This window comes from Megalopta genalis, chromosome 2 (genome assembly GCF_051020955.1).
Source record: "Megalopta genalis isolate 19385.01 chromosome 2, iyMegGena1_principal, whole genome shotgun sequence".
NCBI lineage: Eukaryota > Metazoa > Arthropoda > Insecta > Hymenoptera > Halictidae > Megalopta > Megalopta genalis.
Window position 1 is genome coordinate 40,851,006 of NC_135014.1, and position 19,327 is coordinate 40,870,332.

General features: G+C 33.9%; 3 protein-coding genes across 5 annotated transcripts in view; 2 read left to right on the top strand and 1 right to left on the bottom strand.

The window, feature by feature from the left end:
* Positions 1 to 19,327, top strand: part of LOC117219489 (CCR4-NOT transcription complex subunit 6-like) — an 816,126-nt gene that overhangs the window by 722,279 nt on the left and 74,520 nt on the right. The gene's annotated exons all lie outside the window — the stretch shown is intronic.
* On the bottom strand, positions 9,379 to 12,388 carry LOC117219490 (uncharacterized). Its single transcript, XM_033468674.2, has 5 exons — positions 12,215 to 12,388; positions 12,034 to 12,159; positions 10,767 to 10,878; positions 10,577 to 10,703; positions 9,379 to 9,683 (listed from the first exon to the last, which is right to left on the bottom strand). Exons 1-5 carry the CDS (start codon positions 12,230 to 12,232, stop codon positions 9,479 to 9,481), a joined length of 588 nt encoding a protein of 195 aa, XP_033324565.1. The 5' UTR covers positions 12,233 to 12,388; the 3' UTR covers positions 9,379 to 9,478.
* Positions 15,035 to 19,327, top strand: part of twin (CCR4-NOT transcription complex subunit 6-like twin) — a 178,996-nt gene continuing 174,703 nt past the window's right edge. The window contains exon 1 of the mRNA XM_076519380.1: positions 15,035 to 15,054. The gene's annotated coding sequence lies outside the window, so the exon portion shown is untranslated. The remainder of the gene's footprint in view (positions 15,055 to 19,327) is intronic.

Sequence of the window (19,327 nt, forward strand, 5' to 3'; positions counted from 1 at the left end):
GATTGTAATCGAAATCGTAATAACTCGTTCAGGACCAGTTCCACGACGGTTAATTAACATTTACGTACGAAGTGTCCCGTAAAATATAGTGCCCACTGAGGCAACATTCTTCCGTTTGAATATAACCTCGTAAACGAGTGGCCGTCGTTAAAAAGCAAACTGCCGGGAGTAATGGTTCGTAAGAAAATTTTCCAACTTCTGATTCCATAGCTTCGCCAATTTCGTGTTTAATTATTTTCGAAAATTATGCGCTGCCGCATATTTCTGTGTTCGTAAAATGTCTGTAAGTAGCTGTTCGCTGTACGTTGATCGTGCAATTTATGAAAACTGAAGCAAGTTGGTTCCTCAAATCTCATTTTATTTGAAATTTCTCTCAGGTGCTTGTGCGTGTATCGCGAAAGAAATACTAATTTTACGAGACAAATGCAGAAACGAATAAACAATTATTTTCTCTTTATGAAGATTTTTGTTATACGATCTAAAATTCTCGTTTATTTAACGAGAAACTATTCCCCTTTGCACGGAAAACAGCTTTCATTTAAAACATTTTTCCTCTACCGAATAGCTTCCGAAATATCCGATCAAATTGGTTTTCCACACCCAACATCGAGGACTGTACTCATGCTTTCAACGTGGCTCGCAACAAGTAAAAAAAATTCGTGAAATATTTTTGTGAGAACCATTTTTTAACGAAGTTTCTGAAAATTCACAAAGACCTTGTTCGAGAATACCAACCTTCTATGAGTACAATTTCAAGTGTTTTAATTCCATTTTTAAAACAGTCTTAGGATCCTTTAAACAAAATATATTCCAAAAGAAAATCCCTTAGACGGAATTATCGAAATAAATTGAGTTTTTATCGTAGAATATTACGGGAGAAATTTCCTTTTCTTTTATAGATTTTTCTCTGCATAGATTATTAGACTTTTATCAATTTATATCAATTGTTCGATTTATTTATAAACATCTACAAGCAGCAATAAAAAATTATTTCAGGAGTTATAGTAACTATACAGATCTAAAGTACGATTTTACTGTCTAAACTGTCCGTATTTTTTACATCAAGGAGGAAGCTATACAACTTATCGTTTTAATTTTAGATCAAACGATAAAACTCTTCATTAACAGTTAAAATTAAAAATTGATTACTGATGAAATGAAAATAATCCGGTACTGTTTTTGTAATCATGCCGATCAAATGTGAAGACGTCTTTAAATTTCCAAATCAATTTTTATGAGACACGTTGTTGACCGGAGACGTAAATTGACGTCATTCATTTTACAAATATTATTTACCGAAGACGTGAATTGAAGTCTTTCGTTTGTTGAACACGAATAACGCCAGATACCAACTGGTATGGTTCGTTTATCGAATATCAATAAACTGGAAAATCATATAGAATCTTGCATATCTTAATTTTTTGGATTCTAGTAAAAACTGGTAAGCATATCTTGTATAAGAATTTTTAGAATGCAGATTTGTATGTAAAGTACAGCATTGTCCGCATTAATTATAAGTCGACTACGGATTTTATTCAGTTATGTAACAAACAAACAGATGAACCATGAAGCAGTAATACTATTAAAACAATTTAACAATTTGATTATTTATAATTTAAGTTAATCAAAACAGGAATAAGCGTCTATGCAATTCTTGTTTTTTATATTCGATACATAACATTTTTATTCTGCATAAAGATCCGCAATGTAGTTAGAATACATAGGGGCTACATAAGCATTAATTTTCTCTCTCTCTCTCTCTCTCTCTCTCTCTCTCTCTCTCTTTCTTATTTATCTTCCTAAGTTACAAGAAATTCAACATTGCCCTTAAATTCTCGAAACGATTCTGTCGTCTTCTTGCATTCAATGCAATTATTTTTCTCACAAATTGCCTCAAATAATTTTTATAAAATCGTCTTTCCCCTAGAATCTATAAAAAATATAACATTTTATTTGCAAATTAGAAATAATAAATAAATTATTCATAGGATTACTTAAATAATATTTAATTAAAGAAAAAATATACTCATTCTCCTAAATGAAATATTAATTTAATCTGTAATTTATTATATCCATTATTTGGAATAAAATTTGCTCGACTCTGGTTGCAACATTCGACAATGTGTCATGATTTACAGAAACATTTTTGAAGAGTTTAGTTACAAAAATTTGCCCCAAAATCAATATTATCGCCATACAAAAGAAATTCTTCTGAATGAGAACCATGTACAAAGATGCGCGTCGAGCCGATGCATCACAGCACCGCGTGCTGCTTATCATCGAGGAATGATAAGACCGACTCCTTAAAAATCTGGCCATTAACGTTTACGAAAATATCGGACCCACGCAAGGAAAACTTCCACCGCGTTTACCGTTGATCGCCGGCCGTCCACGCTGTTCAATTTGCATTTATATTGTATTAATTTAAAAAAAGCGGCGGTGGCTCGATGGAGGGAAGACGAGGCTAAAGGGAAATCGCAGGGCAAGAATGAGGGTCGCCAGCCAAGAAAGAAAGAAGTAACGAGGAAGCAGTTTACCCGCGTTGCCGGCTTCAATTTCCCGAATTACGCGCGCGCGGTAAAAGCGTCCGTTGTATTTGTGACCCATGAACCGAGTTACGGTCCACTTTTCCCATTCCCTGCCATTCCGCTACCTTTTGCCATTTCTGCGCCCGTCCCTTGTGTATCCGTTTCTGTTCCGTTCCGTTCTGTTCCCCAGATAACCAAGATTTCCTCAGCTATTCCCCTATTCCCCGCGAAGAATGATCCACGACGCGAAAGATAGGAGAACCGGCCAGGATGGCGGATCAACGCGAAGAAATCTTTTCGGTATGCAGACTCGTCTCACCGTAGATCTTTGAGAGAGACATACCCGTAACTAGAACATCGCCAAAAAATTTCCAGTTTTTCTGCATAGGGTTAGTAATAATAACAATGCGGATCTTTGTGCAAAATAAAAATTGTGCATATTAATTTCAAAATATAAAAGCCAAGTGAAACCTTTTTGCTCTTTTAATTAATTTTGATAAGCTGGAATACCGCATCAGCATTCTTAGTTTCTTTTAATCTGCGCTGTTTAATCTTTGCTATTTTTAGCCTATTAATTTTTTAGGTCGTTATGGAGTAAAGTCAAAAAATCAGATTTTGGCCTATTTTTCCCTGGTTAATGGTGTTTAGAAATTCTAAGAAAAATCTTAGACGTGTCAAGGACTCAAATGCGCACACTCTGCAATAGGTTTGAGATTCCTAAATTGAGACGATCTTGCTCGTAAAAAATCAAGAATTTCAAAAGATCGGAAAAATGCAGATTTTATGTGGAAGTTCTCGTACGACAATGTCTATATTTCTACAGTATCGTATTTTTTCAGATTTTTCAATTGTGAGCGCTGTAGTAAAAAGAAGCAAAAATCTATTTTTTCGTCGTTTTTCCTGCTAAAAACTATAATAACCTTAGAATTGTCACGTTTTTTTTTCTTTTAATGCTAGCTTTTTGGAAATGCAAAGTACCTATAAATTACTGGTAAACCGGTATTGGAGGAAGTCGGTAATTATGCAATCTATAGTAGTGACGAAACAATAATAAATTAATTTTCTTTTGTTTTCCTTTTTTCTTTACTGAACGAAATGTATCACTTTTGTATCAATTATGGCATACTTCATTCGTCATTATCTCGATTACATGTATAGAAATTTAAAATTTTCCGGTGGTTTTGTAGTTACGAGACGCAGTGCATTTGTTTAATATCTGACTTCTGCGGATCGTTAGGAAGCAATGTCAGTTCCAAAGCACAAAGGTGTCGATAGCGGGCTGGAAGCGTGAAGTTATTCAACCGGAGCTCGATAGTCCGCAACTGCGAAACCTATTAGACCGAATGGCGTGACTTCTACGTGGGTACAGGTTCACGCGGTCGTTCTAAAGTTTGCGTGACGAGCCAGCATAGTTATCAATACTAAACGAGAGGCCGTCGCATTATGAACTTATCGCGTAGACAGTTGCGAACAACTTAACCATTAAAGTTATGAAGCAGCCCTGCTGCTTATAACCTGTTCTCCCTTTTCTCTCTTGCTCTCTCTCTTTCTCTCTTGCTCTCTCTCTCTCTTTCTCTCTTACTCTTTCCCTTTCTCTCTTTCTCTCCCCTTCTCTCTCTATTTTTCTTAGCTACCTCAAAAATTTGCTGGCTTCTTTTCCCATAGCGTGAAGAAAAAAAAGACAAAATCTCAGACACTTAGGAAACTTTCAATGAAGTTGTGTAGTTGAAATCACAAACTCTCTGGAAATTTGTACAATGAAAGTTTCGAGAGGAAGAAGTCTAATCTATTAATTATTAAATACTAGAATTTTGTTGCACCTTTTATCAAGTTAGATTTGTAGCCAGAGACACAAAGGCCGAAATAATGATAGGTTGATCAAATTTTTATGATATAATAGCATGCTTTACATAACATTTCTGTCCTTATTAGTAAGCGATTCGTAAAAGAATTTGAAAATATTAGAAACAATGTTAGAAATAGTGAAAGTGTAATTATTATGGCAATAAAGAAGGTTCAAGACAATTAATAGGTTTTTATCTTCAGTATCTGTTTCTGACAAAATCAATGCTTCGGAAATGACATAATTATAACAAGTGCAATACATAAAAGTGTATCATGTAACCGTATAGCGTAAATGACTCAGTTATTGGTCGAGAAAATTTTAGGCATGCCAGTCGCCATTGTTTCAGTAGAATTGGTAAAGTTGTTAATGGCGGCGCCTGTTTTCGTTTGGGCCGCGTTAATTAACCAAAACAATGGCGTGTAGACTCGTTCAATGGATTCGTGAAAAAGAGGTACTCTGATAATTTGTAAAAACAATAGCCTGGACCGGAATCAAATTGAAATGTAAACTGGTAATTTAATAGCCGTTTCGTTTAATCCCATTGTTTAATTCGTGTTTTTCTGACGCGTTTGCCTGTTTTGCTTTCAGGTAGGTGGATATAGTTTACACGAGCACACTGAATCTGTCCGCGCTGTGAAAAGGTACGCTTCTTTCTAAAACCTCTATCACTTCTATATACTTCTTCAGTATACCATTGCATCCCAATACAGTAATGTCTCCCTAACTGACGCTCAGATTGTCCATAAAACTGGACAATTTAGGAAAAGGAGATACGATTATTCGAGCCTTGCGGTTTGTTTTTATAGTTACGAATTGTCAACAACTATAAAAACATCCATTTTTGTGGATAATCTGAGCGTCAATTAAGGAGGCATTACTGTAAATGCGAATAATTAATTTGCATTCTTCTCGTGTCACTTATCGAATTAACGTTACATTGAATTTGTGCGTATTCATATTATAATAAATAATTAATATTTAATCTGAAAATTATCGAATTCATTTTCTCTTTCACAATTGATCGATTAATTATCAGTGTGAAAATCGATGAATTAAATTGGATATTTGTACTGTTTAAAAAAAATTGTTGAATTAAATTATATATTTATATTACTTAAAAGAAAATTGAATAATTAGATTGTATATTTATATTACATAAAAGCAAATTGAATAATTAGATTGTATATTTATACTACTTAAAAGAGCATTGATGAATTAGATTGTATATTTTTACTACTTGAATGAAAATTGACGAATTGAATTGTATATTTATACCACGTTAAAGGAAATTGAATAACTAAATTATATATCTATACTACTTAAAAGAAAATTAAATAACTAAATTGTATATTTATATCATGTAAAAGAAAATTGAATAATTAAATTGCATATTTACACTGCTTAAAAGAACATTGATGAATTAAATTGTATATTTATACTACTTGAATGAAAATTGATGAATTAAATTGTATACTTATACCGCTTTAAAGAAAATAAGATTTACGTTTTTATTTCGTTAACAACGACACAACGCGTTTCTTAATTGCCTGTTAGCCATTGTTGTGATAATTAATGATTCAGCATCATAAGTGCCACGCAGAGATACATACTGCGAAAGAGGCAAATGGCACACGATCCCAGACTGAAGCACAGACTGTGTATTCAGGCGCCTGTTCAGCGCCTAATTAAACTGGAGTTGACTCATTACCGTCAGTGAGATTAGGTTAGGTGAGAAGGGAAGGGACGGATCACGGACACGACTTACCTCCGTTTCCTACGGATAACACTGCCACCATGCACCATTTGTAGTTTATGGAGGTTAATCTGAAATGCAGATCTCCTCATACTGTTCTTTACTGTGACTTCATTTCGATCGAGAAAAGAGAAATTATATTACAACACTAACACCGTCACGGAGCACGTGAAATATCGAATTTTTCATGCCGCCTGACAGTTTATTCAATTACATAGGAATTTGATTAATCGCGATGAATTTGTACCCCACGTTTCCCAAGCGAACGAATGCACGGCCATGCAATTATTATCTGCAATCTACATTCTCCCAGGTGAATTTTTCCAAGCTGTTACTCGCTGTTCAACGTTAATTTATTGTGACCTCTTTGTTAAATGATATCATCGTTACTACATAATCTACGCCGAACCCTTAAATTGGATAAAGTTTTCTCGAGTTTATCTTCGAGTTCTGTTCGAAGTTTGCCACACGTAAGAATTTTCGTTGAATTTTGTTTCGAAACCGCCATTGTTCATTTTAATTCATTCATTCATTTTAATTTTAAATAAACCTTAAACAATCGCTGTGTAACAACTCTTGATATCGATAAGATAATCGGGTATTAATTAGTACAAATTCTTTCTCGATTCTCTTATTTAATCCAATATACATTTGATGTAACTTCAAAACCATGCCAAAGAGTTTACTTTAATTAGTTTTTCACTTAAGATAAACGTTAAGAAATACAAGTTTCAGATTAATTAAGAATTGTATCTATCTGTATAACTCACTAGAAACTATAAAAAAAGCAAATAATAATGATTAATCACCATTCTAATGTAATAAAGTATGTTTTGCTACGAACGCTTGAATGCAGTTCCAAGAAATCTAGAACAGTGAGATTTAAAACGCAGTGTGAACAACGCGTTTTTTGCAGCAGCTTTTTAAAGGAGACGAATACCTCTTTACCTAAGAACGGCGTTAATTGTGAGCTATTGTGCGGTGCTTTATGAACGCGGTGTATAAAAGTTAACGCTCGCTTTCGTTAGGTGTTTACCCGGTAATACCATTTCCCTAATTCCTTTTCCACGCAAGGTAGATCCCGGTAAAGTAATAGCAACTGTATTACTTGGTAGCTTATTCATACTGTCCCGCCATAACCAGGCCGCGACTGGCTCCATTAAGTGTACCAGACAGATTATGTGCAACCATTTAGAATCGAGTTAAACCTTAACTGTGTACCCAGAGCCTTGGCAGTGATCTACAAATTATAGTCGAGTGCACGTATCGCGGCTAACTTGTAATATAAATGGAAACGTACAACACGTACTAGGAGTATCTGTACGCCCACATGTTTCCTAATATCAGCTAAATCAGAGCGGCCAGGCTTTTTCGGAGCCCAGTTTTAGTTACGTCCACGGAGGTGATAATTAGACTGCGTATTTTATAGATTTCTTACGAAAATGTGTAGCTGCTATTGGAAATAATTGGGAGAATGAACAGAATCAAGAGTATCGAATGAAGAGTATCGAGACACATTACTTTCGACTTGTTAGAAATTCTCAAAGAGGAAAAGAAATTTGTGACTGTTGTTTTGTGCTGCGACAGATCATTTTCATTTTGCATAAACGTCGAAGAGAATAGCAAGTAGTAGTTGTAAGCAATTAAATAAGAGATTAAGGTACCGATATGAAAGCGGTTTAAATTACCAGATTCTTCTCGGTGGATTTTGGTTATTTTCTATTTCAGTTAAGAACGATAAAGATGAAGTGTATAAAGAGACGGTATTTTACTATGGCTTTATTTTATTTTAAATTTAATAACAAAAGGTATCAATTCACAGATAGCAAATATCTGCAGAGATTGATTGGGACATCTTTATCTGAAATAAATAAATTAATTGTTCTAGGAATAATAAACTTAGCATTAATTAACCTATAGAAATTTCACTTATATTCATATAGCACTTTAATGTACCTATACATATAACCAACAAATATTGTATAGAAATATTGCTGCATATATTTTAAAGTGGATAATATCCGAGTTATTTGAGAATTATTTTATGCTGCACCACGACGCGGGAAATAAATTATTCCAGGTGTTTGAGATACGAACCAATATTTGCAAATCTCGTACAAATTGAAATCAAGACAAAATTAATTGCAATCCACAGATACACTTGGCAGGCGCATCTCTACGGCTTCATTACGAATATTACCTTCCTGTATTCATCTCTTTGGTACGGAAACGTAAAACTTGCGAGCGAGGAAGGCTTCGTGAAACGATTAAATCGGATGCGAGAAACTTTTTCTGTTCTATGTTTTCCTTAAACCATCTCAAATTACACGAGAAATCGAAGCAAGTTTTAAGCGCTTCGTGATACTTCGAAAGATTAGGCGTTCAACGAGAAATTCTGAATAATCTGGATTCGTATTGTAATGTATGCGATCCTGCGTATCATAGTTTGAAAATCTTAATACTTACGAAACTATACATACAAGTTCAAAGATGGAAATATGTTTCTGAATAAGAAGCAGCATGTTATAATTCGTGTGCGGATTTTTACATAAAAAAATTCTCTGCATTGATTGCAATATACTGGAATCGAATAGAAACGTGTCTGTTTCAAAATAAACATGATAGCAATTAGCACGCAGCGTCCTATTTTGATTAATTCTGTGGTGTTCGTAACTAACGATGATGGGAAAAAAATCAAAAACTAACGTTAGAGCATAATGTTGACTATTAATCGCAAGACTGCGGATCTTTTTACAAAATAAAGATCGCCTGCATTGTTTGCAGTATCCAAAGTCTATATAAACATGTCCTGCTTTCTTTCATTACTTTATTTCGCTGAAAATAAAGCAACTATATTTTTCAACTCTTTAAATATTTTTACTGTTTTGAATACGATTCTGATATGCATTCTCGTCACGAATGCATAAAATCCGTAGACTATTAATAAAGAAGTAAGAAGTATCTAAATACGTCTATGAAAAGACAAGAGTATTATGTCTTTCAATGAAATCAAGTTTTCTGCTGTTGAAACTATAAATTTGCTAACGGCGATGATAGCGATAATAATTGCTCACTACAATATAATTGGATTTAAGAAAAATGTTGATGTTTTTACCGTCTATCTCCTTGAAACATATATTCGACGGTGCAGTATGCCATTTATGCCATTTTGCTCCGAAAACACATATATTTGCTTGTAAAATAACAATTCCTGAAAAGTTAATACCCTCCTTTGAAATGTCGAGCCGAAATGCCTTCTTTTAATTCATATTTTATTAAAGTTAAAGAACAAAAATACTTCAGAATTTGACGGGGTTTATTCGTTCTTTGTTATTTTTGTATCACGAATGTTCAATCTTCGTTCACTGTTTGCAATCGAAAACTGATCGGTGTGGATGACAGTCTCGCCTGCGAATCTTCGGATTCTGTTTTGCACGGTGATAGCCCAGTATTTTTATACTCAAAGCTGCCGTACACGTATCCGCACAACGGGCAGATCATGCGAACTTTCTTCGCACGCTTCATCATCAGCGGCACAAAGCAAAGCGGCCAGCATCTACCATAAATCATCACGTTTTTAACAAACGAGAATACTTGTCGTATTCACGTAAATCGACTGTGAAAGCTACGCAAGTTTTTCCTTCGTAAGCTAACATTCAATCAAGCGCTTTCAAAATGCAGACTGGGACATTTACGAAACATTTGCAAGAAAATCTATTCCCTGTACCCATAAAAGGAAACGAAAAACTCGATTGAACGTTAAAGATCTTTTAACTATTTATTAGATTACACACTATATGTGCACTGTAGCCACAGAAATATATGCAGAATGTATTTAAATATAAATGTTGAAACAATTCAATGGACATTTTAATTTACCTTTAATGTAACAAATTTCTTCCGAGACTGGATTTGTTAAAATAAAGCACGAAAGCAGGAATTTCGATAAACGTTTGCGGCATATTGGTTACTTAATGAACGAAAAACTTCACTTTAAAGGAAATAGCATGGACGGTTTGAAAAAAAAATTTAGGAATATTGATCGAGTTAGATAGAAACTGTATTAGTCATTGAAATCTATTTGGTAACGTATTAAGACTTAATTTACTAATATCTCGTTAATTGTTCCAATTGTGAAATAAATTCGTGGCGTTGATTAGATTGCAGATGTTTATGAAAAACAAAAATTGTCTGCATCGATTGCACGAAATTGAAAGTTAAGTAAACGTTTGGTTTTTAATCATGTTCTTTAATAATCTTCATAAATTGAAAATAATATCCAGAGATTCTTAAATTCTTTCGATCTTTCTGCTATTTTAAAGTCTAGCGATCATTCTTTGGATATTTAAGTATTTCTCTTTTTACAAATGACCATCGTTTGAGAAGAATTAGGACAAAGTCAGATAATAAAGGCTGCAAGTGACGTTATGCCAGTAGACTTGAGCTTACCCTAAGAGACACAGAGCTCCGATATGCGACGTTGTCAGTTTATCTCCGCGAGCGTGAAGCGTCGGGACTGCTTCCTTTTTACATTTCGGACAGATTTTCATCTCATTATGCGACTTCCATGTGTCCACTATTATCCACGACGAACAATTTAATACTTTATCGTGAAATTTCTGGAACATGAAACACGTACCTCGGGTGGCGTAGACTTTCTTTGGTTCGTTTGTTCTGACGTTGCTGCCTGTTCTGACAGAGTTCTTCGAACTTACACGTTTGGACGATTTTTTAGACACCTCCTTCTCACACTAATATTTAACGAATTTAATTATTAATATTATTAACGATTTCATAACTTTCGTATACATGTATAATAATAAATTGTCTATTATACTATACCACGGGTAACAAAACTTTTATTAGTTTACAGTGTTAAACCTAACATTAAGACAATTTGAATAGTTATGTATAAAAAGGTCCTCCTCTCCGATTTTTATGAAATTTAAGCATACTATGCAAGTCAGTATTTTGAGCAATTTTCTCCTCAATAAAAACACGTCACTCTGCTTTAGTTTCCGAGATATAGTAACATTAATTAGATTAATTAGACTCGACTGTAATCACAGCTGCAAACAAATTACGAAGACTTAACCTTCGCTCAAAACCTTCATTTTAAACTATAAAATGCACAGCATAAAATAACGTCCAACGACTACTTCTAAAAATCTACAAGAAACTACACTTAAAATTTACGAGCTTCTGTTAACAACAATCTATGCTTTCATATAAAGTCCTATATTAAACACTTTTAAACATTCTTTTATAAGACTTACTCAAGTTCAAATTGTTAAAAACTTAACATTCTTCGTACACGGGCTAAAATGTTAAAAGATACTTTTGACTCGCGTAAACAGTTGAAATATAACTGCTTACATGCACCAAGGTATAGCATGACTTGCATTTTGGTATATTGTAACGAGTAATTCGAACAATTATTAATTGTATTAGGTCTACCGGAAAGTTCTGTCCGTTCGAGAAATAATAGATTTTTCATAAATTTAGTAATATTTATTGTACAATATAATTTCCGCCGTTACTTATGACGGCGTGATGGCAATTTGTGAGCAACATTTTTCAAAAATATATGCCTCCAATAAATATGTGCATATCTATCGAAATTTGCAATGACATTATCGGACAGAACTTTCCGGTAGACCTAATATATAATATTATACTGTATATTATTAGTTGTTAATATTCTAGATTTCAAAATTCCAAGGAGTTGTCAGTATATAGAGAAACAAATTTTGCTCAACCATGAGAGTTGAAAAATTGGATTTTTGCCATAAATTACCGGTTCGTCGGACAACTATTCGCCGCGATCGCCTGAAGACAAGGCGGTCTAGTCGAGAGGAGTTGTCGAATCGTCGAATCTCGAAGTGCGGCAAAGTGAAATTTCGTACCTCGGGCAAATATTGACACGAGCGCTTGGGGTGAGATTTGCGAATATGGGCGAGGAGCGTGCACGTGTCTTCCCCTTTGTCGCTGACTCGTTTGTCGCACACAGGACACCACGTGGCCGCGTACGGCTGTGACGAAAATGGTATATAACATAATATACGGCGTCATTGAATTCTAACCTACGTAAGTCAGCGAGGACATCCGCCTTTTAGTCGAACGGCTCCCAGGAATTAAACGAACGGGCTGGAACAACCTGCGTTCTGCATATCATATTTCCATATACGCGACGCGTTCTCTCGCCGCGAGTTCGATACACATTTTTCAACCGGACATATATATTTAAGACTAGAGCCGCCGTCCGCGGATATCGCATTAACAAAGTGAAGTTGTACGTTGCCAATGAAACAATTTCCTTGAATTTATCTGTTATAGAGCACCTCGCTCAGAATCCGGTTGCCAAGATCGATGCTTGGGAAACGTGAACTCTTGAAATTATTGCGCTATAGCGACCTACTTGCGACGATTGAGTTACGAATGGTTTTACGAAAATTATACTATGTTGCAAAATACAGGGTGTCCCAAAATTATGGTACTTCCGTGAAATGAGGGGTTCCTGAGATCATTTGAAGTAACATTTTCCTTAGCTAAAATGCAATCCGCGGCTTCCTTCACGAGTTATTATCGAAAAACAGTGACCAATGAGAGGCAAGATCGGTTGGCGCGAGGCAACCGAACCAAAGAACGGTACTGGACTTCTTCCGCTCGTTGGCTGGGCCACTTCGCGCCAACTAATTTCGTCCCTCATTGGTCACTGTTTTTCGTTAATAATTAGTAAACGAAGCCGCGGATTGCATTTTCGCTAAGAAAAAAGTTACTTCAAACGATCTCAGGAACCCCTTCATCTCACGGAAGTACCATCATTTTGGGACACCCTGTATACAAAGTGCGGTTAGGCACTTGGACTTTTACTTATATTGGCAGACGTTGGGCGAATTTTCATAGTAATCTGTAGTAGTTTGGTACTTATTTGACATTTCGAGGAAGGTGTCGATACTGTTGATCAATTAGCTATTTTTATGTAATAATAACGAGAAAACCAATCAGCTAACTTATTTTCAGCCTATTTGTTATATGAAATTACGTACGAAGAAATAGTTTTATGATAGTGATGAAATCTTACATTATAATGAGCAGAGAGATTTATGAGAAAAACATGAAATAGTAAATACGTCAGAAATATATAAGAATATAGATTAATAGGAAGAATACGTTGTTATATAACTCATAATTCTTGGAATTAATGAAGATGATTTATGTTTTTATGTTTGTGCACTTTAATGAGTACAAAAGTGAATATGGTCTTTATACATTGATAAAGTACCAAATTACTTTATTCAAGGATTTTGGTAAACGGATTTTAATGTTCTTTTATATTAGAGGAAATACATTTGCATATAAAAAGATCATTCTCTCCTTCGAAGATGTCATAAATTTTTATCAAACTTATTCAATTACGTGTTTTCCGAAAATTACAATTTTATGAAAAACCATTAGTATTTGGAGTGAAAGGTAAAAGCAAATCATGACACGTTCGCTGGTAACATTACGATTGTACATTTCACATAAAAAAACATTAAGTTAATTTCGTGAATTTAAAATTGCAATAGGAGGAACGAATTTAAAGTTTTTCTTTGACGATATTTTTATCAGATTTTATATGAATTACATTTAATCCAATTGATTAAATAAATGTAACTATAAAAGCTATTGACACTGATTTAGAAATTTGAGTCATTTGGTCTAATTTTGAAAAAGTTATCCCGCTTGAAAATATGTCGGAATACTTTCCTGAGCCACTGTGTATGTAAAAAGAATTGTACTTAACAATTCTTAACTCTTTTGCACTGTAACAACGAGTCAGACTTGTGATAAAGATTTTATACATAATCTACTAAATACATACGTACGTTATTCATTTCTTCGAAATCGAGACAGACTCTTCCGTTATCAAGGTCGAGAAATGAAAGTAAATGAATACATATGAGAAACAAATATTCTCTTGTCCTATTAGAGAAATTATTAAGATCAAAGAAGTACTAATCAACGTAACTATGAAAGAAATCATAATGCAAGCAGTTAACGGAACTATTATATTAGTCAAATTGTTAGAAATGTATAGCGACTGGCATTAATATTCTGAAAGTATATAAGTAACATTCTTCTCAAAGTAAACGAAATGACTTACATTTTTTGAGTTCTTAGAGAAATTAGTTTACTAGGCAATGTCTACAAATTCTTTTTTTAATTGTAATTCGTTGCAATGAAAAAGAAAATAAGAAAGTCGTGTTTTTTTTTACCTTTCTCGATTTGAGCTAAAAAGAAATCTCGGTAACTTACACGCATTGTCCAGTAGACTTTCGACCATCTAAATAGAATTCAGTTCATTTCGTTCCGTTCGAAAAATGTCATACTGTTTTAGACGTTGCCTGAATATTAACGCGGATCACTGCACATACTGTATATGTTATGCATAATGCAAAGTTGAAGGATTCGAATTTATGTAGCACTAGCGTGTAATAAACGTGCAAGATCGCAGGTTAAACCTGCAGCGAGTCATTTATCACGGCAGCTTACCAATAATAGATATTATTATCGTTTATCGCGATAGCGAGCCCAGTCTAAGCTGAAGGGACTATTTGGGCTGGCTGCTACTTTCTTATCGCTAGCTCGCCAGGAGCTAAGCCCCAGCTGGCCGCTACGTTACGCGTGTCCGGAAAGCTCGCCAGTTAACTTTGATAACGCGTCACTCGTACCGTGCAGTTTAATCAAATTCTTTTCGACGAAGCGGCTTAATCAACTTCTTGGGCAGCCCGACTGCTTTTTACTTTGTGCCCGTTAAGTTTGTTTCTTTCACGAGGAGCTGGCTAATCAGCGCTGCGGGTACCTAATTTCGCGTAAGTTGGCTGCACCAGGCTACTCGGATACCTTAATCAGCTGCTTAGATGGGATAATCACCTCCTAAGGTAGCTTAATGATCTCCTTCTTCCTTTTCGAAAGTAACAGCATTGAATCTGTTCGGAAGAGCTCGCCAAAGTACCAGCTGTTGATCATTCTACATAAATCACCGTTATTATCGCAGTATTTAAATTGCTGTCTAATTAGAAATCGTTGGATTCAGTGTTAACCCTTCAATAACGTGCTAACATAATCTACGATCGTTGGTCGATAATTTTATTAATTAATAGTAATTTCGACGTTCTGCTTATTGCAGGTTCTTACGTCTGTGTGTGCCTCTGTAATAAATAAATTAATGTGGCAAACAGATCGGATTCAGAGGAATCGTGAATTGCTGATTGATATGTTTTTATATACTGGATAACGTATGTTTTCCTTGATGCATTTGATAACACCTCTTTGGTTGAATGTTCTCTGTTTAGTTGAATATTAATGGAAGGTGAAAATAGTTAAAAATCTTTTGGCGAGGAGTAACATTCAAATATATCGTGTTTGAATTTTCGAAAGCACAAATTACATACATCACTTTCTATGAATTTTTCATAAATTGAAAAATGACATTGGTCTTTACACAGTTAATTATTCTTAATTTTATCACCACTTTTTCTGAAATAGAATATTTCTTTATAGAGTGAATACAATCTTGATTAAAATTGCAAAGTAATTTTAATAAACTCCTTATGAACTCTTTGACTAACTTACATTCTTTGTAGGCGATAAAATGGTTCCAATTTCTAAACGAAATTTTCTGTTTAGAATTATAGAAAAGTAAAATCGATAAATTTTAAGATGATCAAACATTTATATGAGTAATTATATAGACCAAAACTATCTTTTGCATCTTTAGTGATATTTAAACAAGAACCTAACTCAAATTATAAATAATAGAAGATTGGAATATATATATACAAATATAGTTTTTATTTGTTTTTGTTTTTTTAAATATCAATAAAAATATAAAAGCTACTTTGAGTTTGTGATTGTTCACAACACTTTCTCCTTTAGCTGAGACACACTGTATATTTAAAAAAAAACTTAACAAAATATCATATTTGTATATTTTTCTACTAGAAATACTTGAAAAAAAATAGAAATATATATAATATAATATTTTATAATATAAATATAATTATAATATAAATATAATTATAATATAAATATAATATTTTCTTAAGTTTTTGTTTTGCTATCGGTAACAATGTAAAATTTGCTTTTAGTCTATAATTATGCACACCGCTTTGCAAAGAATGCAATAGCGAAGAATTCGTCGATCTCCCCAACCTCCCGTCACCAGAATGAGTTCGCCCTTTGATCCAGCCCTATGAAAATTCTCTCTTTTGTGCGTGCTCGTTGCAAAAAGAATCAATCACCGTACGTACGTTCCTGTTTTCCTATAAATCAAGAGTTACGATCAGATCCTGCCGATTTTATTTTGAACAAAGCCAAAAGGGTGGAATAAAAAGCTTAACGTCGCCGTCGCGTTTTTCATGAAATCGAAATTCATGACAAGCTCTCCGCGTCGTTGAATTTCCTACAAAGGATGCCAAAGGTAAATCCGTAGCGACGCGACGCGCACGGATTCTGATGCACCTCGCCCACGACCCCGCGCCGGGTTTATCTTTTTATCCACGGCCATCGTTCCCCTCTGCAGAAAAGAACCTCCAGGTGTGGAGCCCGGATGAGCCCAGACTGGGATAACTGTAGTTGGCCCTTACCACTTGCCTTCCTCCTACCTGACCTAATTTTCTGACCCACTGACAACGGTACTCTCAATAAATCGTGTTGTCACGCCGCGCCGGCCAATCATCCCGTGCAAACACTAACACTTTTACTGCCGTAAAATCGTGCAGATGCACCAATTAATTAATTCACCATCGCGAAATGATCATTACATTTTGGTTCAATACGCTATTCAATTATTACTCGTGAGGTAAAAGTATCTACTATGGAACGCTTTTTTTCAAGGTGTATCAAATTATCGTCGACTGTATTGCAACTTCAAAGTGTTAGCATTCGATAGATTGATGTTTTTATATGACGTAATGAACTTTGAAATATTTATTTAATATGAATAGAAAATAATACGAGCAAAGCAGTAAAGTACGAGCATGTGGCTATTATGGAACACCTCTCTTTATTGCAATGTCAAATGTGCGTTCTTAATTAGGTATGTAAATTGAATATGAAACACGGATTTCAACTGTTCCATAAATCAAGCAATGAAAAAATACACGACATGGCACAGTATGTTCTTGATTAGAAACACCTGTATTCGAATAAAATCTTTTAGGGAATAGTGACAGAAAGTATAAATTGCTTTTTGAAATACCCTTTAAAATATGAAGTCAATTGTAATAATTGCTTTAATAATTGTGTAATGTTTAATAACTAAACTGCGCATCTTTACGCAAAATAAAAACTGTCTAAGTTAACTGTGAAACACGAAAGTTAGATGAAAATAATTGTAATAATTGTAATAAGTTGAAAATAATAAACAATATCCTTAAATCTTTCAAATGTCTTTACAGTTTTGACCGATTCATTTTTGTCATAAATGCATAGAATTCGTGGTCTAATCATGTATAATGTTGTGTAATCTGTACAATAATCAAAGTTGTATTATTCGACAGCCAAAAACATTTTTGTTATTTCGTGGTATTACGTCAAACAACCATAAAATTTGTATTAAATATAAAAAGCATGAGTCTAGTGATGTGGTACTAAAATTAAACAAATTTTTAAAACTCGAGTTTATCAATTCGTCCTATGAGCGACTTAACCCTCTATATAGGTCGAATTTTTTTCTTAAATATAAAAAAATTTATGCAACGGAAAATCTATTATTATAAATCTATATATGCTAATTAAAAAAATATTTAACAGTTTAAACAACTTTATTATAATTAATTCAATTTGTAACTTTGAAGTACACTTGTGTGCATAAATGCTTAAGCGTGAAATTCAGAAATAAAGAATCTAATAAAGAATCATCGGATCTATTACCGCTAATGGGTCTAATTCTAATTCCTCTTTTATTTTTATATGATTTTGTATCCATATTTTGGGTATTTGATATATAAATTTGAAAATAGAAGAAAGCATAACTATTGTCCTAAATACACTCAAATCTACCACAATATCCCAATGTAACCTGAAAATTACAAAACTGTATCATGTACAAATAGTAACAAAATGATTATTAAAATGCAAATAAATAAATTGTTATTGATATACGCTTTTTTTTATTTAGTAAACACCGACAAAAGCACAAATAATCTCAACTGCACAAAATAATTCCTTTGGTTTGCAAGGTATTTATTTTGACATTTCAGGTTGATGGTGCTGCCAACCGTCATCAATATTGTTATTGGTTATTTCAGAGGCATTATATAATTAAGACGTATACATCATCTTGTGAAAAAAACTAAAACTATTTGGTAAAATGTGGATATATTATATTAGCTTGTGACTTGAAAGTTACATGGGCCTATAGAGGGTTAATTACTGTGTTATTAAATTCAGCATTCAAAGTCGTAGCTAATTTAAAAATGACTAATTTAGTGTTTGTATATTTTTGAATAATATTATCTAAAATATAAGTTACAAACTAATCGAGTTCAGTTGAATTAACTAATTGTTATTTATCGAAAATGAGTTATACAAAGCTTTTTAAAAGCTTTTACCTGGCATCCGTATTTTCCATTTTACTAAATTCAGAATTTTCTGTCACTCAATTTTCGGATTTTCTTATTAGAATCTGATAAGAAACGCATTTTCGCTGTACACAATGATTCAACACAATTTTCCCCTAGCGGCATGACAAAAAAGTTGCTTGAAGAATGAAGTTCTTTCAAAAGTTGACTTAAATTGAAAAAAGTGTTTGAATCGTGAAGGTGGTAAGAACTGGCGCTGCGTTCACACCGGTGAATCTACCCTATTTCCGAAGTATTGATCTCTGAAAAAATTACTTAAACTCCAAATTAAATGGAAGTCTGCTCGAGAAGGGTACGGTAAATATGATGGACGGCGCGGAACTTAATAGACCTACATTTCCTCAAGCTACGCGATGCCGTTTTTCATTATTTTTCGAGAATGAAAAAACTGTTACCTTATGCTCGAATATCCGTTTCGAGAATTACTGAAACACCCAACCATTAACAACGCAAACGTTTGACTGCCGCGATCTCAACAGTGTCACATGCACCGTAATCCAATAAAAAGTTTTAATTGCACTACTACCGGTCTGACAAGAAAATTATTTGTTAAGAGGAAAACAATTTA